The following is a 25,811-nucleotide window of genomic DNA, read 5'->3' as shown; positions in this document are numbered from 1 at the left end:
TTTTCATGATGGTTTCTTTATATGTACCTATTTATTTATAGTGTCTCCCCAGATAGTATGTAAATTCCTTGAGGGCAGGGACTATTTTTGTCTTTTTGCCTTTCTTAACATTTCCAACATTAGCACAATGCCTGAAATACAGTAGGTACTTAAAATACTTGTTGTTTGGTTTAAATACCTAACATAACCACTGTAGTATAAGATGACAAAATATCCCATGAAATAATTTTTTCTTGTCTTCAGACACACAATAAAACCAACTAGTTTGTTTTCTAATTTTGTTTATGGTGACAATATCAAGGATTGATACAATTCAGTTTCTCTAGTAGTATGTACATTCACTGGTCAATGGCAAGATTACACATTTACATATTACTTATGTTTAGAGCACCAACAACTAAGTTATTGTTTACAGAGAGTATAAAAATTGAAGCCTTGTTCCCTGACATCATTACTGTAGTAGTAGTAGGGGGCCACAGACAACTGAAGGCTAGTTTATATTATTCTTTTTCATGGGTTGCCATGGCCAAAGGAGTCATTGCCAAGCCTATTGGTGAGCAGCTGTCCCATAATTAGTCAGCCTGGACCTTGAAAAGCAGACTATTGCTGCGGCAATAGCTGAAGCTTTTCCAGTGGGACAGAATCTACCAGAGCTTTCACTGTCATGGTATAGCTTTCAAGAATTATCGCAACGCCATGATGAACCACTGGAACAGAATTTTGTGGAGGAAAATGTCACTGTAATGGTATGACATGTTCATTTTGTTGGGCAAGGGGCCACAAAGAATTTCCTGGAACATGGACTGCTACTGAGTCCTGAGGTTCTACCACTTCCTAGTTATGTGATCTTAGGCAAGTTATTTCTAGTCTTTTAGCCTCAGTTTCCTCTTCTGTAAGACTGAGAAGATAATAATACACGACCACCTACTTCACATTATCGTTGTTGGTATCAAATAAAAGAATGTGACATACTTTAAAACTATAAGACATTACGTTGGTGTAAGTTGCTGCTGTTACAATCCAGTGTTTTCATTCACAGGACTTTATATGACAAGTCTCAGTTTCTACAAGTCACAGAGTTGTAACATAAAACCCTTCCAGTTTATTTTACTACCATGGTGGAGGAAGAGGATATAATTTTAAAAATGAGACTGCCAGGCAACCACTCCTACCCCCATACCTTCTGCCCTTTCTAAAAACAAAACTAAGATGCAGACTTAATAGAGCTTGCTATTTTAACACAGTTTGTCAAACCTCACACTGCTGCTGTGTGGATATTTTCTTTTTTACAATAGGTTAATGCTTTTTTGATCAAACCAATATATGGCACATAGCAATTTTCTCCCAGTTAGGATAGAAAATATTTTGCCAACTCCATCTGCTTAGTTTTTGCTGAGTGGGAGCAGATTGTACAGTTAAAAACTAAGCCCTGAGAAGTGTCCCTCTTTGTTTAGTGGAGAGTGGGTAACTATTTCTATTTTAACACATTACTAGCACCTCTTCCAACATACAGAATAAATAGGTGAATTATCAATGACCTTTATCATAAAGCCCAAAGGGCACAAAAGCCAACCATGAAGGAAACTGCTTAATTTCTTCACATAAAGGATGAATACAAATAAAATTATACATATCTTGAAAATGTCACTGAATAAATTAAATTCACTGTCAAAGTGAGTCATTGACAACCCACTGATAAGAAAAAAGATTTATTCATACTATATTTTATTGCAACTATCACTATGATACAAAGACAATGAACATGGAATTGAAAAGAGATATGAAAATATGAATGGTAATTTGATTATTTTTAAGGTTTTTATTTTGTTTTAAAGTAGAAAATATTGGTCAGGCAGTTCTACTCAAATGATTGAACATGGTTATTTTATTTTAATAGTTCAATAGATTAATCATGTTAACATTTTGATAGATTAAAGCTAGATCAGACACTGAAACACACCTTTAAAAAACACAGTCTCATTTGCATTTACTAAGGAAGACACCTCTTCTATGCAAGTTAAGGGAAAAAATATTCAAAGTTATAAAACAGGTAATAGAGCTCTCTTCATCTATGGAATTGCTGAGGGGGGGTCTGAAAAAGAGTTAAGAGGTAGGTAGGCTGAAATAAAGGAGAAAGATTTAATTCAGTATAGTAAGCAAGGTTTGAATATAGAAAGCAAGGAAAAGGACGCAGGGAAGGAACTTAAGTCCAAATGAGGACCCAAGTATGGTGTTTAGAGGTCTTGGAAGGAGAAAATAAACAAAATTTCAGGTCTTTGATCCCAGGTCCTATCCTAGCTCTGCTACTTACTATTTTTGGGACCCTAGACAAGACACTCAGACTTTCTTCCCCATCTGTAAAATGTGGGGCTTGGACCAAATAACCTCTAATGTCACTTCCAGTTCTAAATCTATCAAATGAATAAAGCTATATTGATTGGGTAGTTGATACAATTGAAAATAAACTAGATTTTAATGAAAAACCGGATTTGGATCTTTGTAGTATAAGTAGAAAAGAGAGGCAGACATTACAGACTGCAAAATAAACAGTTATCAAAATTGCCTGGTTTGAGAATAAGAGACCTGGAAAGACTCCTTTATCTCAGGAATGTATCCTTGGTCTATATTTTCCCCTTTTTTATGGCACCATAGCTTGAGAGTGATGTGGAAAACTTAGGGAGGCTTTAGGAGAGATGATTAAGGGGTTTGAGAATATGATCTCTTAAAGAAGGGCAAAGGAATTGGAGAAAGAAAAGGCAGAGGGACAACTTAATAATGATCTTCATGAATACAAATGGCTATTATACAGAGGATGATGACCACTCTCAGAATTCCCACTGAACAAGGGTAAAAAAGTTTTTTTTAACACTGCAATATGAAAAATCCGGATTAAATATAAGAAATTCCTGACAGTGACTGCTGTCAAACACTAGGATAGGTTGCCAAGGAATTGTAGAATCTCTTCCTCTGAAGTTCTCTAAAAACAGATTAGTCTCAATTTTACGAGGCACTATCAGAAGGTAGGAGCATAGACTTAAGAATTTTAAGATACACTGGTATACTACTTTCTGGATAGCTACTCATCTGTCCTTTAATTTGCAATGGTCACAGATACCCATCCTGGGATATTTCAAGTTCCCTACAGACTTATTTTGGGATTACCATCGCTGGAAGTTACCAACCCCACCAGTGCTGGGATTCCTGCCCCTCTCAGTGGGTCATAAGTAAGTAACTTTCGTGAATCATACACAGCCCACTGATTATATTATGCTGGTAAACAGATGGGCTTAGAAACTCTTTGGGGTCCAAGGTACAATATAAATATTGATAGCTGCGAATACTTTGAAGCTATAGCTTTAATAAAAACCTGTGTCTCTTGGTAAGATACCCTGGATTTTTTTTTTCTTTTGGAGGGCAATTGGGGTTAAGTAACTTGCCCAAGGTTACACGGCTAGTTGTTTTTGTGTGTGAGTTAAGTGTCTAAGGCCGGAACCGAACTCGGGTCCTCCTGACTCCCGGGGCCGATGCTTTACTCACTGCACCACCTAGCCGCCCCAATACCCTGGATTCTTTATACTGTGTTGGTGAGGTTTCAATTTTTATGTTAGTAAATTTCAAGTTTTGATGTAGGTTGTTACTGTCATATATCACTTGGCTAAGCTCTTTTCTTTTATTTCTAATTTTTTATTGCATTTAAGTAAGCCTATGGCTACTGAATACAGCTGGTGTCTCTTGCTTTTGAAAGCTTAACCTGTGGATTATTAAATGAAGAAAAGGGACTTAATCATGCTGAAGCCCATGGAGAGAAAGAAAAAGGAGATTTAACAAACGGTTGTAAATTGTTCTCCTGTCCATGAAAACAGAAAAAAGGAGATCACTTGGCTCGATAGCACTGCATCTTTGGAATACTAAATAAGGCATTATATATTTTGACAAACATTGGGAGCTTTAAGCTTCTGTAATTATATATATCTCAAATCTAAGTCAGTGGTATCAGGTCTTGGTCTGGCACTATTAATACAATGTGAAATTGAAAGCAAGGAAATACTTTCACAAATGCTCTACAACTAAATACAGATTTTTCTGCTGCACTCAGATGAAAAGTTGGAACTTTAAAAGTTATGGTAAATATAAAAAAGTAATTGGTTCTATAGGAAGAAGATGCTTCTTCTAAGTAAAATGTTTTATTATACATATAAAAATCTTCACTTGCTTCTAATTTGAACTTTTTCATTCCAATAAGTTTGACAGTACTATTGACATTGTCTAAAACAAATTTAATTTCTGTATAAGACTGAATAAGTTGACCCAATTTTCCGTTATTAGTTCATTTCCATAAGATAATATTTATGACATTAAGAGTTATGCGTAAACATGGTAGTAGATGCCTCCAAAAGGGGATGGGTTGAAGGAAAGCATTTTACAGAGATGGTCTGGAAGCTTCAGAAGAGATATTTGTCTAGAATAAGCAAAAGTATATGAAAGAACTAATACACTTAGGTAGGACTTTATTCTAAAAACTATGCTAAAGGAGAGAACTTATCCTAGTGCCTTTGGTTGGGGTATATAAGAGCTTTAAAAGACTGAATGTGAGTTCCATAACTCAGAATATTAAACATTTCCCATCATTTCTATCTCTACCAAAATATCTTTGTTTCACTTTTCATTTCTTACATATATAAGGAAGAACAATTTGTTTTCTCTAAAATTCAAGCATACCAGATAATGTCTCTAAAAACTTAGCTCTGGAGAGAATATTGAAAGACCACAAAATGAAAACCCTAAACATGCTTACAATTAAATTACATCCATTGGACTTCATGCCCTTGATGGACATGTTCTGATCTCTGCTAAGAGAGCCCATGCATATTTTACTTCAACTGGAAGAACAGGCACAAGACTGCTTAAATGAATTTTCTTCAGTTGAGCCAAATGGGGTTATTTATTAACCCAGAATAACAACAAACACTCAAGCCTCTAATCAGATATGCTGCTCACTCTAGGACAGTCTATCTCTAGTTTTCTGAGCAGCTAAATATAAAAGGGAATGTGACACTATGATGCCAGTGAATTACAAACAAGTCTGAGAGCTTGAACAAAACAATGAAAACTTGAATATTTTGATTGTGCCAAATAACTAGGAAATAGACACTCAACTCCCTTGTCCAGGTAATTCTTCATAGAAGAAATATCATGTTTTGATTATTTGCTTACTTGAACGTGACACTCTATTGTTCCAAAAAGAAGGTATCAGTCTAATATTTTTGGAGGGGGGAGGGTCTCATTTGGAGAAAAGAGAAAATTGTAACAGATTAAAATACATTCAGTGGATTAAAAAGCACAGTCACATCATGCAGAGGGGGCAAAAACAACAATAACACCACATAATACATTAGTAAAGTTGAAAAATCCCCTCCTTGGTACATTATCAGGTTACAATCATATCAACTACAAAACATAAAAAGTCATAATTAGTAATATTTACATAGCTACATCAACATTTAAAAAAACATTAGGAAAAATCTGAATTAGAAAGAGTTTTGTAACATTCAAAGTAAATAATAAATCCATTTTTAATGTTGCTGAGACTTAACAAAATTGCTCATGTTAATAATAAAACCAAGTATAAAATGAAATAAAATTTAGCTAAATACTTTTATTTTATAATAAAAGAAGTTAAATTCTTATAAGTCAGCATGAACAACATGGCTTATTTAAGGGGTTGTAAAAATGTGTAAAATACTTGGATTTCAGTGTTTCGATTTTTAAGATAAATATATCCGTATAGATATAGATATATATCTACATAGATATAGATATAGATAAAAGGAAAAACTCAACATGAGGAACTTGTTGCAAAGGATTCTGTTCACATGAAATTACTGTGCAATTTCTACGTAAGTTATATTTTAAATCCACTTAAGTACTAGTAGTTAGGATAATTTACTATTTATTTTAAATGTTACTAAGAGGAAGATTGGTGAGTAGCATAATAAAGATACTAGAATCTCTTCCTGCCTAAAAGAATATTTATGTTGACTCAACTCTAGGTCAATTTAAAACTAGAAAAATTAGTTTGCTCACTAGTTTTGTAGCTTTCTCCTTATTCTAACTAATCAGAATGAAAAGTACAGTGTTACCCCCCTCATTCAAAAATTATGCGCTGATATTCTTTGGGACCAAAATGAATTTTATGTATAGTACCAGAGGAATTTATGGTTTATTTGGAATTGAAAAGGATTCATCAACCACAAGAAAATGGTGTAAATCCCCCCCCAAAAGCATTTATCTATCATAAAAATAGGGTTGGGTGACCTCTACTGGAATATATGACTCGTGACTTCACTTGTATTAAAATCCATTTTTAAAGATTGTGAATACATGAAGGTTTTCTGAGTTCAAACGTATGTTAAGTATGATTCATTCAAGGTCTTCAGTTTCTTCAGAAAATAGGTCCGCAAGATCAGCCACTGTCAAGACTGAAGCCTCTGACTGCTTCAATGATGAGCTAGTATGACTGCAGAAATTTTAGAGAGCAGAGTAAGATTAGCCAAAATCAATTTCCTTGAGAAAGAAATTCTGTTTATGTAATAAATAACACACAATGCAAAGAGTGATTCTAAAACTTTTGCTATCTACACTCCAATGAATATCTAGAGGAACCTCGGTGGTAACTGTGTTTGTTCAAAAGCAGTGCACACCATTCTATTTATTAGTTGTAGCCTCTTTTTTGAAAATGTTGTTCCATGAGGAGTTTAAAAGGCACCAGTGAGGTTCAGACCATATAACTGTCTCCTTACTATCAAAAGTTAAACTGTCTTAGAGAGAATTTTAACAGTTTTCCATACTGAGGATACTTAAATACATTAAAGATGATTAGTAATGAGAAATCAACAACAACAACAACAAAAAAAAAAACCAAGTAAAAATTGAAGCCTAAAGCTAACTTTCACTTTACTGATGTGGTAGCCTCTTTTTCTTCCTTTTAGACTTCTAATGGAAGAAAACAATTTCTGGCTTCAAATCATTATTCTGCTCAGCAGAGCAACTCAGCAGAAATGACCCCTTCTACTTCTTGGATTTCTTCCAATCAGAACTATCTTACAAGGATGTCATGAAGTATCAGTTAATGCTTCGAAGTTAAGGACTTTGAAGGAGGAAAACATATGGTACAAACGTTATGAAGTTTTATGATTCCCAAATTGGATTTGTTTGCTGACCAAATTAAAAGTTTTACTATTATAGTACAGTAGCACCAGACTCTTCTGCTTTTGCTGTTAACAATAAAATTAAAAGCAAAATTCTATGCTTTACTCTCCCTTTTGTGTATGACTATTACACACACAAACAAGTGTTCATATTTATCCATATTATCTTTAAATTTGGGGGGGGGTAGAAACATTTTTTCACTTATAATTTGACCAAGGGTTGCTTTAATACACATTTTAACCAATTTACAAATAAACACATATATTTCCAGTTGATTAGTTCATGTTTTGACTTAAAATTCAAAATTAAAGTGAAACCAATGTGTAACCAGCTTTTTTCCTCCATTAAACCTCAGTTTTTTAAATATATTTAACAATGCATATAGACTCTATTTTAAAAGACACATATGCTTTTAGTTTGTGAATTAAATGTGAAAAGATATTAGATGAGATGACATAACTGCTCTTCTTCTAAGGTAAATGAAGATAAATTATTTTGCAATTTATAAATGGTCATTCTAATGAAATCAGTCACGCCAAATAAAGAGGTCTTAAATTTGGGCTTCTTTATATACACATATAGGGTATGCTTGACAAAATTGCTTTTTTAATTTAATTGATCATTGTTACCTCCTTTCAGCGGTTTTCAACATTGCTTGCATTCTTTCTTCAATAGTTGCTTTAATTAGGAATCTGTGAACAATGGTAGGCCTATAAGATGAATAAAAATGAAAATGTCATAGGGATAGGAATAAATACTGGACCTATTATTTTGTTAGTATAGGAAACTCCCAGGAGAAGAAACTTCCTCTAACAATTAATATAAGTTGACACCTTTTCTATAACTTAGAGCTTTAGAATTACTTGACTGTGTGACTTGTCCAGGATCACACAAGTATGTGTCAGATGCAGGACTTGAACTCTAGTTTTCTAGGCTAAAGATCTGCTCTCTATATCCTATAACACAAGCTTCATGTTAAAATGTAATAAACATACTAATTAAAACTAATTAGTCATAAAAGAAGCAATATTGCATATAATTCTTTAAACTCTTAAAGCAAAAAATACTAACGTACATAAGTTAAAAGAAACAGCAAAAATTTCTAAAAGAAACTGATATTATTTATATAGGAAATAAATGTCTTACAACTCTGCTCTCACAGAGATGTCCAGAGAGAGTTCAAGTTAATGTGGAAAGATGGCCAGGGGAAAGGAGGAAGGGAGGGAGAATAGAGAACTTTTTTCTGACAGAGTATTATTGGCACCTGCTCAAGAAAGTGATTTGTATAAAAACATAGCATACAAGTCTCAACCAAGTTTCACACCCTTCTTTTTGAAGCTAACTCTCTTTTACCAACTTCCCCATTTCTGTTAATGGTACTGTCAGTCTTCTGGAAATGTCAGCTTGAAACTCTTTTGGTGGGGGAAGAGATTGGCCAAAGTGACTAAATAGGGAACTATTCTGGTTTTAGGCTATAAAACTTCTTTTTATTAGTGATAACATAAAACAAATAGAAAACCAATATGTATAAAATTTTGAAATATCTCTCGAAAAATGTCAGAATTCAAAACCTAACTTTACTTGTCATTTCCTAGACTGAACAATTTAGACAACAAAAGAACTACTGCTGAATATGGAGTCAGAAGATATGAGTCTGAGTCCCTGCTCTGGCATTTACTACCCATGTAATATCACTTCTCTGAAGCTTTCTTTTCTTATCTACTATCAACAATAATGATAACAATACCTCTATTTATATAGTGCTTTACATATATTTGATTTTCATGAAACCCTGTGAGATAAATGCTCTTCTTATACCCATTCTGCAGAAGAAGGAATTGATGAGGCTCAATCAGGTTAAACAACTTGCTCAGTGTAACACAGAAATTAGGTATTAAAAGTGGGATTTGAATCCAGGTCTTCTTGACTCAGTGTCAATAAATGTCCACTGGGACTTCTCCAAAATGAGGAGGCTGGATCAGATGACCTTTAAGATTACTTCTAATTCTAATATTCCATAATCTGATGGTAACAGAATAAATAATGAGCACAAACAAGAATTTAAAGTGCAAAGTAATAAGTTTTAAAAAAAAAGTTCAACTCCGAAGCTTGCCACTCCCTTGTGTTTTTTCATTGCTTATTACTATTTAAAATAATTATTTGGTAAATTGGTTTTAGCTATGAACATGTTCCTTTCACATAAAAGATTATTATACATCCTTACACTAAATTTCTTGTCCTGCTGGTCTTTTTTTTGAAATTAGACCCCACCCAACCCCTCTCCCCCAACAAAAATAAAACTAAAAAAAGAAAACAACACCAAAAAACATTAGATCCCATACTATGAAAATTGACTGGACCTAATCATTAGACAGGTAGACATACCTACTTGCTGTGGGGCTATTCAGCATCCTTGTCTAGGCCCTATGGCTTTTTTTCTTCCTTTTTTTCTTTATTAATTTGTTTGTTTACTTTTAGTTTATAAGATTCAGTTCCACAATCCCTAGAGTTTCAAATTTTCTCCCCCTCCCCTCCCCTCATGGCAGTCTGCAATGAAGTATAGGATGTGCAAATACTTCCACATTAGACATTAGTCAGGTTATAAAGAAGGATTGTAACCAATGGAGTGAACAATGGGAAAGAGGAAACAAAACAAAACAAGAAAAAGAAAGAAGAGCAGGTAGTTTGATTAAATTTACATTCAAACTCTGTTCTTTCTAGTTCTTTCTCTGCATCTCTCTCCATCATGAGTCTTTTGGAGCTGTCTTATAACCTTGCATTGCTGAGAAGAGTCCAGTCTATCAAAGCTGGTCATCACACATACGTTGTGTCTGTAACTGTGTACAGATTCCTCCTGGTTCTGCTCTTCTCACTCAGCATCAGTTCGTATAAGCCTCTCCAGGTAAATATGAAGTCTATCTGCTCCTCATTTCCCATAGCACAATAATATTCCATTACATGCATATACCACAACTTGTTTAGCCATTCCCCAACTGATGGGTATCCCCAAAAAGAGCTGCTATAAATATTTTTAGGGTAGACCTTATGGTTTTGAAAGACAGGAAGAAAAACCTACCCTAGGTTAAAACTTTATTTGGAGGGGCGGAACCAAGATGGGGGAGTAAAAACAGGAACTATGCACGGCTCCCACTCCAAACACCTCCAAAACCTGTAAAATATGACTCTAAACAAATCTCCCACTGAAGGCAGCCTGGCAGGCCTACAGGAAGGGTCCATCACACTGACTGGGAGCTGAGCACAGTCCCCCGTGAACTACCCAAGACCAGACATGGGCTGGCCAGGCACAGACCGACCCAAGCAGACTTCAGGAGAGTGAATCACCAGTAGCTGTGGCGGTTTCCAGACTTCTCAACACATAAACACCAAAGAGAAAGTAAAGGTCAGTGGGGAACTCTGTTGGAGCTAGGTGACAGAAAAGCACAGTCCAGCGCCTGTCCCTGGGACAAGAGGTGGCAGAAGCTCAGTGGCTGTGTGGCTGCCTCTGGAGCTCCTGGACTGCAGATTGTAGGGGGACTAAGCAACCACCCAGAGAGTAATTGCTCTTGCTTTGACCTGCTTGGATCTGGATCATGGTCTGGGATGGAGGTCCTGGGGTGTGTGGCCAGTGTGCCAAAGCTTGGGGTATATGTAGAGTGTCTCCTCATAGCTCTGGCAACATCTGCAAAAACCCGTGATTTGGGACATAGCTCTCTGCACTCTCGAAGCAGAATTCTACCGTGGCAAAAAGCTCAAAAGTCAAGTAATTGGCTGGCAAGATGGGCAAGCAGAGGAAGCATGATCAGACCATAGAATCCTTTTTGGGGGACAAGAAGGATCAAAACATGGAACCAGAAGAAATCAATGAAGTCAAAACTCCTACATTAAAAGCTTCCAAGAAAAATATGAGGTGATTATAGGCCATGGAAGAGCTCAAGAAGGATTTTGAAAATCAAGTAAGAGAAGTGGAGGAAAAATTGGGGAAGAGAAATGAGAATGATGCAAAAAAATCATGAAAAGCGAGTCAAGAGCCTGCTAAAGGAGACCACCCCAAAATACTGAGGAAAATAACACCTTAAAAAATAGATTAACTCAAATGGCAAAGAGGCCCAAAAAGCCAATGAGAAGAATGCCTTAAAAAGTCGAATTGGTCAGATGGAAAAGAAATTTCAAAAACTTTAGATTAGAGCAAATGAAAGCTAATGACTTTATGAGAAATCAAGATACTATAAAATGGATCTAAACAAATGAAAAAAATAAAAGGCAATGTGAAATATCTCACTGGAAAAAACACTGATTTGGAAAATAGATCCGGGAGAGATAATTTAAAAATTATTGGACTACCTGAAAGCCATGATAAAAAAAAAGGCTAGAAATCATCCTTCAAGAAATTTTCAAGGAAAATTGCCCTCATATTCTAGAACCAGAGGGCAAAACAGAAATTAAAAGAATTCGCTGACAATACAAGATCTAGCAGCTTCTACAATAAGGGATCAAAGGGCTTGGAATATGATATTCTGGAGTTCAGAGGAGCTAGGATTCAAACCAAGAATCACCTACCCAGCAAAATTGAGTATAATGGTTCAGGAGAAAATATGGTCATTCAATGAAATAGAGTACTTTCAAGTATTCTTGATGAAAAAACCAGAGCTGGACAGAAAATTTGACTTTCAAATACAAAAAGCAAGAGAAGTATGAGAAGGTAAAAAGGAAAAAGAAATCATAAGGAACTTATCAAAGTTGAACTATTTACATTCCTACATGGAAAAACAATGGTTGTAACTCATGAGACTTTTCTCTAGTTGAAGGGAATCAATCAATCAATCAATCTATCTATCTACATACATATATATGTATGTATATATGAGGATATATGTGTATATAAATACATATGTGAATGTATGTAGTATGTGTGTACATGTATACATAGACAGAGGGCATAGGATCAGTTGAATAGGAAGGGATGATATCTAAAAAATAAAATTAAGAGGTGAGAGAGTAATATAATGGGAGAAGGAGAAAGGGAGAGATAGAATAGGGTAAATTATCTCATATAAAAGAGGCAAGAAAAAACTGTTACAATGGAAGGGAAGAGCAGGAAGGTGAAAGGGAATGGGTCAACCTTACTCTCACTGAATTTGGCTTAAGGAGGGAAATATAATACACATCATTTGGGTATGTTACCCTACAGGAAATAAGGGGGAAAGGGGATCAGAGGGGGGATGATAGAAAGGAGGACAGATTGGGGGAAAGGGTAGTTAGAAGTACACACGTTTGAAAAGTGACAGGATCAAAGAAGAAAAGAGAATAAGTTGGGGGCCAGATAGGATGGAGGGAAATATAGTTAGCCTTTCACAATGTAACTACTATGGAAATGTTTTGCGTAACTACACATGTACAACCTATACGGAACTGCTTATCTACCTAGTGGGGATAGGTGAGGAGGGAAGAAGGGAAAGAATCTGGAAATCAAAGTTTTAAAAACAAATGTTAAAAAAAATGGTTTTTTACATGCAACTGGGATATAAGATATACAGGCACTGGGGTACAGAAATCCATCTTGCCCTACTAAAAAGTTAGAGGGGGTATGGAGGAGGATATGAGAATAGATTGGGGGAAGGGGTATTCAGTAGGCTTGCTATCTTAGTGTGAGGGGTAGGGGAAAGACGGGGAGACAATTTGTAACTCAAAATCTTGTGGAAATTAATGTTGAAAACTAAAATAAAAAAAAACAACTTTATTCAATTTAACAATCATTTACTAAGACCCTAGTACTCAAAGGGTATCATGTAGGCCTGATTTTTAATTGCCTGAAGTTTAACTTTGATCCTGCATACCTGATGGGAGGTGACATTAATCTACCATATTTCTATCCTACTGACATCTCTTTCCCTCCTTTTTTTTTTTTAACTGCCATGAGTTGCTAACTTATTGGGCTTCTTTTATATGCCCAGTACTTCCAAAGATCAATCATACCATACATTGCTCAGTTTAATAATATTCCAATTAGAGTGCCCATTGTGGATGCAATTTTATAAATACATTTTGTACTGAGAAAAAACACTGATCTGACATTTATATCCAGGCAGAACTGAAGAGATATCTTCTTGTTACAAGATTCACTTTGAGCACTGGGCTAAATCTAGCAGATGCTTAGATCTGACCTACCATGTTTCCCTGATAATAAGACCTATCCCGAAAATAAGCCCTATTGACATTGCTACTGCAGTGAAGGTGATCCCCTGCGCTACACGCTACATTACGGTACCCTCTGTATGCACCGTCCCCTCCCTCCCCCCGGTGAAATGCACGCTGCGCTCCGAGCTGCATCCAATCAGAGCTGCAGCAGTGAGCGCGTCATCCTGTTCTTCCCCAATGATTTGCTTGCTGGCGCCATTGAGAGCAGTGCCGCGGAGGAGAGCTGAGGCAGGACAACATAAGCCCTCCCCTGAAAATAAGCCCTCTGGTGTTTTCCTTTCCAAAAAAAATAATAAGACAGTGTCTTATTATCGGGGAAACATGGTATGTGGAGTCTTGCCTTTTCCTCAGGGCAAAAATTGAGAGAGAGAATTGTTTGTTTTCATCTGAATTTGATCTACTTGCTTTCCAATGCAGTATGGACAATTAACAAATTATCAGCTTTCACCCAAATTATAATGATTTTTTTTTTCAATTTCATTGCTAACCCAAGTCTTTCCAGTCCTTTCCCTAGCTAACAATGTTTCTGAGGGTCCAAGGGATGAGGACAATTTGAAAAATTAGGAAGATGAATATCAATCATGGAAAGTATCTGCATTGCCCACACTACAGATATGGAAAGGAATACTAAAAGACCCCTGGAAAGTCTTTTTGACTTTCTAAGGCTGTCAAATTGTTTTAACACAAGCTAAAGAAGCAAAAAGTGAAAGAAGCCTCAAATTAAATTATCACAATTGTTTCTCAAAGCATGGATACCATCTACAATATTATCAACAAGTGATAATCTAGCCTCTGCTTGAATAGTTCTAGTGATTGGGAACTCATTACTGAAAAAGGCAGCCCATTTTCATGTTGAGACTATTCTAAATATTAGGAAGTTCTTTTAAAAATATATCAAAATGATTTAAGACCAAACAAGAGATAGAACATTATTAAATACAAAACAGATAATTTTAGTTACATTAAATTTAAAAGTTTTTTTCACAAACAAAGCCAACGAAACCAAGATTAGAAGGGAAACAGAAAGCTGGGAAACAATTTTTATAGCCAATATCTCTGATAAAGGCTTCATTTCTAAAATATATAGAGAATTGAGTCAAATTTATAAGAATACAAGTCATTCCCCAGTTGATAAATGGTCAAAGGATATGAATAGGCAGTTTTCAGAGGGAGAAATTAAAGCTATCAATAGACATGTGAAAAAATGCACTAAATTACTATTGATTATAGAAATGCAAATTAAAACAACTCTGAGGTAGTACATCACACCCATCAGATTGGTTAACATGACAAAACAGGAAAATGATAAATGTTGGAGAAGATGTGGAAAAATTGGAACACGGGTGCATTTTTGGTGGAGTTGTGAACTGCCGCAACCATTCTGGAGAGCAATTTGGAACTATGCCCTAAGGGCATTTTTGATCCAGCAATACCCCTTATAGGTCTCTATCCCAAAGAGAATATACAAATGGGAAAAGGACCCACATTTACAAAAATATTTATAGGAGCTCTTTTTGTGGTGGCAAAGAACTGGAAATTGAGGGGATGCCTATCAGCTGGGGAAAGGCTAAAAAAGTTGTGGTATATGAATGTAATGTAATACTATTGTGCTCTAAAAAATGATGAGAAGGTGGACTTCAGAAAAACCTGGGAAGACTTATCTGAACTGATGCTGAGTGAAGTGAGCAGAAGCAGGAGAACACTGTACACAGTAATGGCAACATTGTGCGATGACCAACATAGACTTAGCTCTTTTCAGTAATGCAATGAACTAAGACAATTCCAAAAATTCATGATGGAAAATGCTATCCGCATCTGGAGAAAGAACTATAGAGTCTGAATGGAGATCAAAGTACACTATTTTTTCTTTCTCATGGTTTTCCCCTTTGGTTCTAATTCTTCTTTACAACCTGACTAATGTGGAAGTCTGTTTAATATTATTGTACATGTACAACCTATATCAGTTTGCATGCCGTCTTGGGGAGGGAGAGTATAAAGACAGGAAGAAAATTTAAAACTCAAAATCTGATAAAAGTAAATGTTGAAAACTAAAATTAAATAAATATTTAAAAGTGAAAAAAAAAAAAGAATATCTGAATGAAATTTGCTTCAAGGCAACAGCTGCCCTCTGGAACCATACAGCTTAAGTCTAGAGAAAATAGTTTTCTAACTATCTAAAGTGAAAGTGCTTTATTTTGTTTTCAGTCTTACTTTGTTTGTCCAATTCGGTGTACTCTTCCAATAGCCTGAAGCTCATGTGCAGGATTCAATATAGGTTCCACTAGGAGAACATGAGTTGCTTCAATGATATTTAAACCATTGGAGCCGGTGTGCAGGGGTAGCAGCAAAATATTAATCTTGGGATCATATTTAAATGCTGAGAGGTTCTCCTGAAAGAAAAAAAAACAGACTTAAGTATTTCAAATGTCACCACAGAAAACTTAGATGCTCATTCTCCACATAAGTAGGATGCTTTGTGGTACCCAGATAACAACCTTTTGTGAAATGTAAAATATTCAAAGTGAATAATTTTCAAAAAAATCAAAACCTAAATTAATTCAATGCTATAGAAAAATATTGTGTGGACTACCTTGGCCACACAAAAAGTATAATATATGTGTGTGTGTGTGTATTTCATAGGGGGCTTCCCTATATTAAATTTTCAAAATTAAATTAATTTATTTTAATTTTTAAAATAAAATTTAAAAAGATTAATAACTACTATCTGAAGAATAGTCTGCTAGGTCCTGGGGTGACATAGAAACTTAGGTAAGAAATAGTATATGCCCTCACAGAGTTTACCAACTATTAGAGGAATAAGAACTATACAACGATAACTATAATAATAAAAACATCATATGATAAATGTATCAGGGTGGTGCTAATCAAAATAATAGGTGGATTCTAAGGGAAAAAAATCTGTCACTGATGATAGATAGGGAAAAATTTAATTGAAGATATATCCTCTACTGTACTTCTTGCCTAGAAGGTCATTAGACTTTCAGGAGCCAGGAAGGCCAGGCAAGGGAGATATGGAAGGTTCTCCAGCAAAAGTGGCAAGATGATTGATGTGTAAAGAACAGATTCAGTAGATTTAGAAAGAGAAATTGAATATAAAGATGTACAAATCTCAGAGAAGTGTGAAAGGAGAATGGAGATGGGAGAGTAGAAGCTATTGTGATAATCCATTTGGATAACAATTAGAGCTTATGCTAGGGCAGTAGAAGTGGTAACAGTATGAGAAAATACATACTAGAGACATTGCTGAAGAAAGCCTGACAGGTCTTGGAAACTGATTACATGTCTATGAGAAATGAAGGAGTCAGAGATAACATCACATACATACATGGAAATTAGGGTGAATTCTATGGACAAAGAACTTGGAAGAGGTTCCAAACATAATAAACTCAACTTTGGATAGAAGTTTAAGGTCTTGATGGGACATTCCGGTAGAGATGTCCCAAATGCAGCTAGAGATGTAGAGAATGTACTTGGGAGTTAATGGGATACTGATCTCCAGACATCATTATCATGACTGTTGCATTCTCACCTTGAACTACCCTCGGTTCCTAGGACCTTCTCACTCTGGCACATTGCTCCATCAACTCAGCTTCCTCCCAGTGATGAGTTCCTTCTAGCAATGCCATTTTGGCTACACAGAGAGGCTGGAAATATTTCATTACCCTTTCGATATGTTTTTGACTCTCTGGACTGTGCCACTGTGCCCCTCTTATCCTAGCATCCCTCACCCTGTAGTTTTTAGCCACCTTTTCTGTGGTGTCTTCTGTCAATTAGAATATAAACTCCTTGGGCAGCTAGGTGGTGCAGTGAATAGAGCACTGGCCCTGGAGTCAGGAGGATCTGAATTCAAATCTGGTTTCAGTCACTTAATTATCTGTGTGACCTTGGGCAAGTCACTTAACCGCAACTGATCTGCCTTCCCCTCTCCAAAAAAAAAAAAAAAAGAATATAAACTCCTTAATGGCAGGGGTTGTTTACTTTTGCTTGTACTAGTAGCTTGGCAAAGTACCTGGCATATAGTAGATGCTTAATAAATGCTTGTTTACCGTCAGGTACAAGATCTTCCACAACACTGTATGCACTTAATGAACATTTGTTGAAATGAAAGATGAGAGGGCTGCTTTAGACAGATAACCTAACAGCCCCGAGGACCAATTTCCTCATCTCTAAAATATGGATGTTAGAAACTAGATTGCCCATTCCAACTTTTAAAAAATATGAGGAACTCTTTTTACCAACAAAAAAAATATGATCCAACAATAGAGAAACTGCATAATGACAAAAAAGTTTATATAGATTTAATAAAACTTTAAAATGAATTTGTATTCTATTAATCATATCTGAATGCATTAAAAAACCCATTATTCATGTTACATATTTTGCTGAAGCTAAATAAAGATCACTATGACAATGTTTGGTGAACATATATAGGTTCAGGGTCCCCATGGTAAACCATGGGTTAGTGGTCCATAGGTTGGGAATCACTGGACTTCATGTCTTTCATCCAGAATCTCAGGAACCTATGATTCAAATTCTGAAGTGTCAAAGTAGAAAGACTATGAAAATGAGAAGCACATACCAGACAATAATATTTTATCTTGATAATTAGGTGATAGTAGGTGTGAGTGAAGAGACTGATGGGACTTGACTATCATTTAATTACTTTAATTTTAAAGTGACAATCTATGTATAGGTTAGCAATTAAGAACTCTATGCTATACAATCTACCTGATGGGTGCTTACTAAGTATTTGCTGACTGATTTCTTTTTACCAAGTAGACTGTTTCACAGCAATATTAGTCTATAGGGTCCCCTCTCAATAACTTATTTATACATTCAAAGTTTTGTCAACATACCTGAAATCTGTGAATTCCATTGATTTGTGCAAATACCATATTGTTATCATACAGAGCTTTTGAAATAATGTCTAGCACATCTTGCCACTGGAACACAAAAAAATAAAACTATTAAGCATAGTTCTCAGAATCTGGAAATAAGTTGAGAGTAGTATTAGCTTTATCTTAAGGATACTGAAAAATTGTGATCTATGCATATTAATTAGTTATATCTTGAATAAAACAACAAAATAAAATCCATTAGCATGTTATGCGAAAGAGTAGGTAGGTAGTTTAAAGGTTATAATTTGTACAATATTAAAATGTCCCAAAGTTAAAATTATGAAATAAAAATCATGTCATGTTTTTGTGTGTACATTTATAGGAATGGACTAGATGGTCCCTTAAAAGTCTCTTCCCACTCTGAGGTTCTCTGAAGTGACATCAGATTATTATTGCTGTCATACTGTCATGTAGTCTGATTGACCCAACCCTTAAAAAAAATCATTTTAACAGGCATTAACATTAATTAACGGGTTTGTCAGATGCAAGTAGAGTAAAGAGCATTATCAACACTTTATAACAAAGAGAAAACAGCCAAGTCAATATTAAAAAGGAAATACTGATTATACCGTTGAGAAGACGAGTGATTTGGCGCCTGGGTTTTTAAACTGGATTCTCTTTAGAGTTCGGACCACAGCTTCTACTTTCGTAGAATGGCTACCCTTTGAACAAAAATGACAAAATACATCACCAACAAAACCAATCCAAAGACAGAGAAAAGATAATCAATAGGGGGTACACCAGTTAAGTATATATGCAGTAGCTAGAGAATATTCAATCTAATCCAACTCAATTAGAAATAGTCATTAAGCAAATATTGAGTGCAGAGAGCACTGTCTAAGGGATTAGAGTTACAGAGTTAAGTACTGTTCTCACACATCTTACAATCTAATAATAGGAAGGGAAAAACAGACAAAAAGGGAAAGTGAGACAAAATGCAAAGAAATAAAGAGGCCCAAGCAAGGGGCTATGAGAAATATGAGTGAATGATTACTCTTACATGGGAAGTGGAAGATGGAAAGAGTATAAAGAAAGATTTCTTGGAGGAAGAGACATTTAAGCTGGGCCTTAAAAAATGGCAACACTTCAAAAGATGAAGTAGAGTAAAGGGAGAGAGACTCTATGAATGAAGGATGATTTAGATCTTGATTAAGGATGATGGGACAATTTAAGAACAAGAACTAAAAAAAAAAAAAGCATGTCTTCCACCTCCAGATAGGTTAAAAACCAAACAAAAAAACCCAAAATACAACCTTGCAAAAATACTGAACTACCTGGCCCCAGCACACTTGCTTCTTCAGGCTTTAAAGGGTCAGTAACAAGGAGTTCCAGAATGTGAAAACCCTGCCTGGCAAAGAGCCCCAAGAAGCTAGGGCCAGCAGGACTTAATCCCTGCTTCTTACAGATGATGAAAAAGTGGCTGGGGGATCCAGAACCTGGAAAATGAGGAAGAGCTCGTGGTCAGTAGATGACCCATATCTGGGTGAGATTTCTGTAATTTGAGCATGTTTACTTTGGGCTACCTTTGAAAACATTTCCAGTAATCTGTAAAGTAGCTGTGCTAGGCAAAAGGAGAATGAGTGAATTAGGATCATATTAGAAAGGGAAATTGTGCAATTAAAATTTTCACATTCTATTCTATCTATGGAGCAATGTTTGGAGTGGTCCCATGGTTCCCACATGAAGAGAGAACATTTTGGATTATTTTTTCTCCCTCTCAAGCCTATTTATTTATGATGATGGCATTTTAAATTGCTACCAGTGAAAAGACATAGACTTCTTTCCTTAAATCACAAGAGATGATTTTCAATAACCATTGTCTATGCATTTCTATTTAGATAACAATATTTTGTTTACAGGGTTCTATGATGCCCCCCTCCCCCTCTCCCCTACACTCCAATGCTATGAGCAATAAGAAACAAATTAAGGTTGTAACCTTTAATGTTACATGTGCTGCTTATAACTCACAAACAGTCTGGTTTGAATCCATTCATTTATTACATGTTCTGAACTTCTAACACATATCAGTCACAGAATTTGAGCTGGAAGAGATCTCAGCAGCAATCTGGACGAATCAGTACACAAAAATTATCCATTCTAACATACCTAAGCACTAGTCCTGCAGTCTCTGCTTTAAGACCTCCAAGCAGAGGGAGAACTCATCATCTCTAGAGGCAGCCCATTCTACTTTTAGAAAGATCTAATTGTTAGGAAATCTTTCCTGACATCAAGCCTAAGTATGTCTTTGTAACTTCCACGCACTTTGCAGCTCCATATTCTGCCCTCTGGGGCCAAATGGAACATGCCTATCCCCTCTTTCATGTGACAGCCCTTCAATCCCTTTAAGACAGCAATTACATCCCTCCTTAACTTTCAGCTTGTCCTTGTCAAGTTATGTTGTCTACAACTGAACATGGTACTCCAGCTGAGGTTGGATGGGAGCAGGATACCCTAGGACTGTTACCTCCTCATTCCTGGAGTTATGTCTTTTAATGTAGCCTAAGACTGCATTAACTTTCTGGCTGCGACATCACATTGCTTAATTTTTTTGAGTTCAAAGTCATCTAAAACCCCAGAACTTTTTCAGAACAAGCACTATCTATCCATACCTATCCTGCCATATCCTTGTAAAGCTGATTTTTTTTGTACCTCATACCAGGGCCAGTCTAAGAATAAGGGATTACCTTTGTTCCACAAACTTGCATGCCTTTGCAATAGCTGTTCCTTTGCCTCCTTAACTAAATGTCATAAAATACCTAATTGCCTTCAAGTGGCAGTTCATGCGCTATCTTCTAGGGGGAGCCTTTCCTCATCTCTCTAATAGTGCTATTTCCTCATCATATTTTCTTAGAATACTCTAGATCTATCCCTGTGCCTGTCATTATCTGTGAAAATTGTATGATTAGTCAATCAGTCAACAATGTGACTCCCACAACAATCTTATGAGGTGATCCCCATTTTATAGATGAGGAAACCAAAGAAAGCAGAGGTTAACTGGCTTGCACAGGGTCACCTAGCTAAAGTGTCTGAGGCCTCTATTGAGGTTGTCCTGACTCCAGTGCTCTATACACCTAGCCACCACTGAGGATATAACTATGAATGCTTATAGCCAAGTTCCCAAATAGTTATAAAAGAGGTTAGTCATCTTTGACTTGATCTTTGCATCCAATTAGCTTAAAAATCCAGGATGCAAGATTCTGATTTTGCTTCAACAAAATTTCTCATGTTTGTCCCCTTCTCTCAATATTTGAGGCTCACATCAGCTCTCATACTTGAATTATCAAAACAGATAACTGACCTCTATGCTTCAAGTTTCTCTCTCACCAATCTATCCTGTAAAAATAATTTTCCTAATGCATAGGTCTGACCAGGTCTTTTCTTGATCAGAAATCTTTAACAGCTCCCAAATAACTATAAGATGGGAATACACACCTCCACACACACCCACATACCCCTTTCAATTTGGCATTTGTAGTATTCCACAGTTTGGCTACAGCCTACCCCTTCTAGCCTTATTTTACAAAATTCCCCTTCAAGCACTCTATATTCCAACCAAACTCAATACCTGACTGTTCTTTGATCTTGCTCTAAACCACTAAGTTGGCTTCATTCACACAGGTTGTCTCAGCCATCTGTGGAAAGAACTCTTTATCACTTAACCTACTGAAATCCTCTTTTATTTTAAATTCATGTCATGTACCACTCTAAAGCCTTTCCTAATTCCCCCTCGCTAATAGTGATCTCTATCCAAATTCTCCTCAGGTGCTCGATCTCTCCTTTGTCCTTATCACATTATATATTTTATAATACATTTTTGTGCAAACTATAACTACTACCCCCAATCATACTGTATGATCCTTATGTGAAGGGACTATGCCATTTTTAATCTGTGTATTCGAGTGTCTAGCCCACAAAAAGCACTTAATAAATGTTTATTGGGATGAATACAACAGAAGTTCAGCTAAGAGATCATTTTTGAGTATACTGGAAAGCTACAAGGAATAAACACTCAAACAACCTTAAAAGATGGCTAGGATTTGGATAAGTAGAAACTGGTAGGGGAGGATGGCGACCTAGGTAGTAGGAATACTAAAGGCACCAAATGGGGGAATCATGGGGTAAGTTTAGTAAACTTAAATATGAAGTAGTTATATTTTATTGCAGGAAACTATCTTACAGCTGCTAGACCACAATCTAATGGTGAATATTGGGAAGAAAAGGTTTGAGTTTAACGTAAACGACTTTGTCCTCTGATTACATTCTTTCTTCTTTCCTAGTCTGAGGACAACTAAGGAATTTAAGAGAAATTAGTTTAGGTCTTGGGAAAACACCTGAGTCTTTTTTCCAGATAGTTATATAAATCTGACTTACCACCTGCTATGGTGTTGCTACATCTTTTGCAGTGCAAGCATACTGTCTTTTGTTCCTTATGGGTTTGCATGTTTTAGAATTTTATCCATAATAAAACACTAGTGAGGGAAATAGAAAGAACTAGGTTGAAATTAGGCTGTGGTGCAATTCTATCATTTGAGCTCAAGACCTGCAGGAAAACAAACCAGTGATACTGTTCATTTTGCTGCTTCTCCAATGAAGATATAGAAGTTGGCTAATGGCATCGCAGTTTTGCAAATTTAAAAAAAAATGGAATTTTCCTTTTATTTTGTACCAAAAATAAATGCAAATACTTTTCATGAGGACCTTTGCTGAGATTGAATCACCACTGCTAATGAAACAAAATAGGTGCCAAAAAACTACAAGCCTACAACCCTTTCCCTTTCCCTTTCAAGAAGCCAAAGTACTTAAAATCCTCAGACTTCTGAGAAGGAAGTAAAAGCTTCTGGAAAGAACAGAAGAGATCCATTAACACACAAAAAGGTACTTTTTAGAGTTTAGTCTGGAGGTCATCAGCATCTTAAATGAAGATTTGGAAATGTCATGAAGCCTCTAGTCTATTATAATAGGAGCACCTAAAAAATCTATCTTCATCACCAAGTTAAATTTCATTTGGAGTGACTCTACTGCACAACATGAGGGCCTCATAGTAAAATCCTCAGAAGATATCGTGTGAGGTAAGAGTTTAGCACGTAACAAATAGTATAAAAGAAAGATCATTGAGTGGACACAGTGCCTGCACACACTCAACACTTTTTAAAAGCTTGTTGCAGGACTGAATGCGCTAGAAGCTTCCATCTCGGTTCTACTACTACCTAGCTTTTGTAGCCTTAGGTAAACCATACCACCTCTCTGACTTTTAATTTTATACAAACTAATATCACAGGTTATGAGGAGAGTGCTTTGTAAACTTTAAAGTGCTACAGAAATGTGGGAGAAGAGCTAGATGATGCCTAAGTCTTTTCTAGCACTAATCTATGAAAGCCATTTTTATCTGGACAGAACGTTGGACCATATGACATTAATACTGTAAATAAAACATTAACAGGAAGGAAAGCTACTATTTTGTCTCTGTGATGAATGTTAAAAAATAAAAACATGATTAATTAGAATAATATAACATTCCAATGCTGATAAATTAAGCAGGGTTCTGCTGACTGCTGATTTCCCTTCCCTTCTTTGATGGGAATATGGGCAAACTAGAGAAGGCATGGCACAGCTAGAATAAGATATTAGCAGCCAGTTTGGGGAATCTATTAGATTAGGCTTCAAGACTGATCTATACAGGCAATAAATATAGCACTTTCTCAAGTCTGATGAGTCCTCATTTGATTATTCGTGCAACAAATATTTACAGGGTACATCCTATGTGCAAAGAACTGAGATAGGTGCTAAGAAGAACAAAAAGACAAAGTAAATGTTGTCCTAGCCCTACTGCTCATATTTCTTCAGAATAACTTGCAAATTATGCTTGTAAACAGAGCTGCCAATTACCCACTGATCTTTTTAGAAATACTGCCTTTGGGCAAGTCATTTAATCTCTCTTGGCTTTAGTTTACTCCTAAAAAATGAAGGGGCTGGACTACATCAGCCCCCTACATCCTTTTATTAAGGGGATTTGTTCTGTGAAACTTGAACTCAAAGGGCCTAGAGGGCCACATGTGGCCCCAAGGCAGCAGGTCCTCACCTCTGGAATAGTCTATTAAAATACTACTACTTACTACCTAGTTAATATTTAGGTTTTACTTTATAGTGCATCAACTACTTTTCCTCATAATTGCCATGGAAGTGGGCAGTACAAGTTCAGAAAAATGAAATGATTTGCTTTTACTCTCACAGTTAAGAAATGTTAAGAATTGAGATGTTGACCCCAGATCTCTGGACTCCAAGTCCAGTCCTTTTTTCTCTTATAACATGCTACATTTATCAAAAACTGCCCACTGCAGGGAGGTAGGTTGTGCAGTGAATAGAGCACCAGCCCTGGAGTCAGAAGGACCTGAGTTCAAATGTGAACTCAGATACTTAACACTTGTGAGCTGTGTGACCCGGGCAAGTCACTTAACCCCAACTGACCTGCCTTCCCCCCTTCAAAAGGACAAACAAAAACAAAAAACTGTCCATTGAACATGCTCTAATCACTAATACCAAGCATGTCACTTGGCCATAGTGACAAGAGAGAGAAATTGTTAATGATGACAGGCTGTGGAAAGACAGGCACATTGACACATTGTTGGTAGATCCCAGGGAGTCAGGAGGACCTGAGTTCAAATCTGGCCTCAGACACTTGACACACTTACTAGCCATGTGACCTTGGGCAAAGTCATTTAATCCCAATTGCCCTGCCTTTCCCCCTCAAAAAGCAAGTAAAATAAAATAAAATAAAGTAACAAATGCTTCAGCAAAAAAGGGGTGGCTAGGTGGTGAAGTGAATAGATAGGTCTAATAGTTTTGAATTTCAATTTGTAATCATTCAAGAAAGGTGACTAATTGTGGGCATACAAACTACAAGGAAGTTAAAGAAATAGGAATAAAAGTCCAATAGAAGGGAAAAAAATTCATAGAAGGATTCTTTGTGGTAGAAAAGAAATGGAAACAAAGTGAGTTCCTAATTGTGATATATTTTATATAATGGAATATTCACTATGCATTTAGAAATGACAAATTTGAGGAATTCAGAGAAACATGAAAAGATTTAGATGAACTGATTCAGAGAAAAGAAAAACCAAAATAGTAATATAGAAAATAACTACAAAAATGTAGTAAACAGATGTAATAAAAGTAAACAAAAAATAGTAAATGAAAAGATCAACAAAATGAAGCTGAATTTTGATTAATGGGAAAAAAAAAAGAGAAGAGAACAAAACATTTCTTCCACAGCAAAGAGAGAGGGTATCACTGGACAGAACAGCATCTACATTTTCAGACAAGGTTTCTATATTGGATATTTTTACTTTTTCCTTTCTCACAAGGAGGATTTCACTGGGGATAGGGGAGGGAAATAAGTAGAAAATGATGATAATATAGAAATAAAAGATATCAATAAAACAAAATTTAAAAATATCCACTTAAAAGTACTCCAGGGATATGTAATTTCAC

The 25,811-nt window shown here is 35.9% G+C and overlaps 1 protein-coding gene across 1 annotated transcript in view; it reads right to left on the bottom strand.

Annotated features, from left to right (window-relative positions):
* Positions 1-1,693: 1,693 nt before the first annotated feature.
* The window catches only part of SHPRH (SNF2 histone linker PHD RING helicase), a 136,221-nt gene continuing 112,103 nt past the window's right edge, over positions 1,694-25,811 (bottom strand). Inside the window, exons 26-30 of the mRNA XM_069069732.1 lie at positions 18,893-18,985; positions 18,282-18,368; positions 15,616-15,794; positions 7,839-7,919; positions 1,694-6,517 (exon numbers count right to left, since the gene is read on the bottom strand). Coding sequence (XP_068925833.1) covers positions 6,421-6,517; positions 7,839-7,919; positions 15,616-15,794; positions 18,282-18,368; positions 18,893-18,985 — 537 coding nt within the window. The 3' untranslated portion in view covers positions 1,694-6,420. The remainder of the gene's footprint in view (positions 6,518-7,838; positions 7,920-15,615; positions 15,795-18,281; positions 18,369-18,892; positions 18,986-25,811) is intronic.

This window comes from Petaurus breviceps, unplaced genomic scaffold, assembly GCF_028583685.1.
Source record: "Petaurus breviceps papuanus isolate PSGF00001 unplaced genomic scaffold, PetGlider_PUasm1.0 90784, whole genome shotgun sequence".
NCBI classification, from domain to species: domain Eukaryota; kingdom Metazoa; phylum Chordata; class Mammalia; order Diprotodontia; family Petauridae; genus Petaurus; species Petaurus breviceps.
Note: the sequence above shows the minus strand (reverse complement) of the source record. Positions and strands in the feature narration are given on the sequence as shown.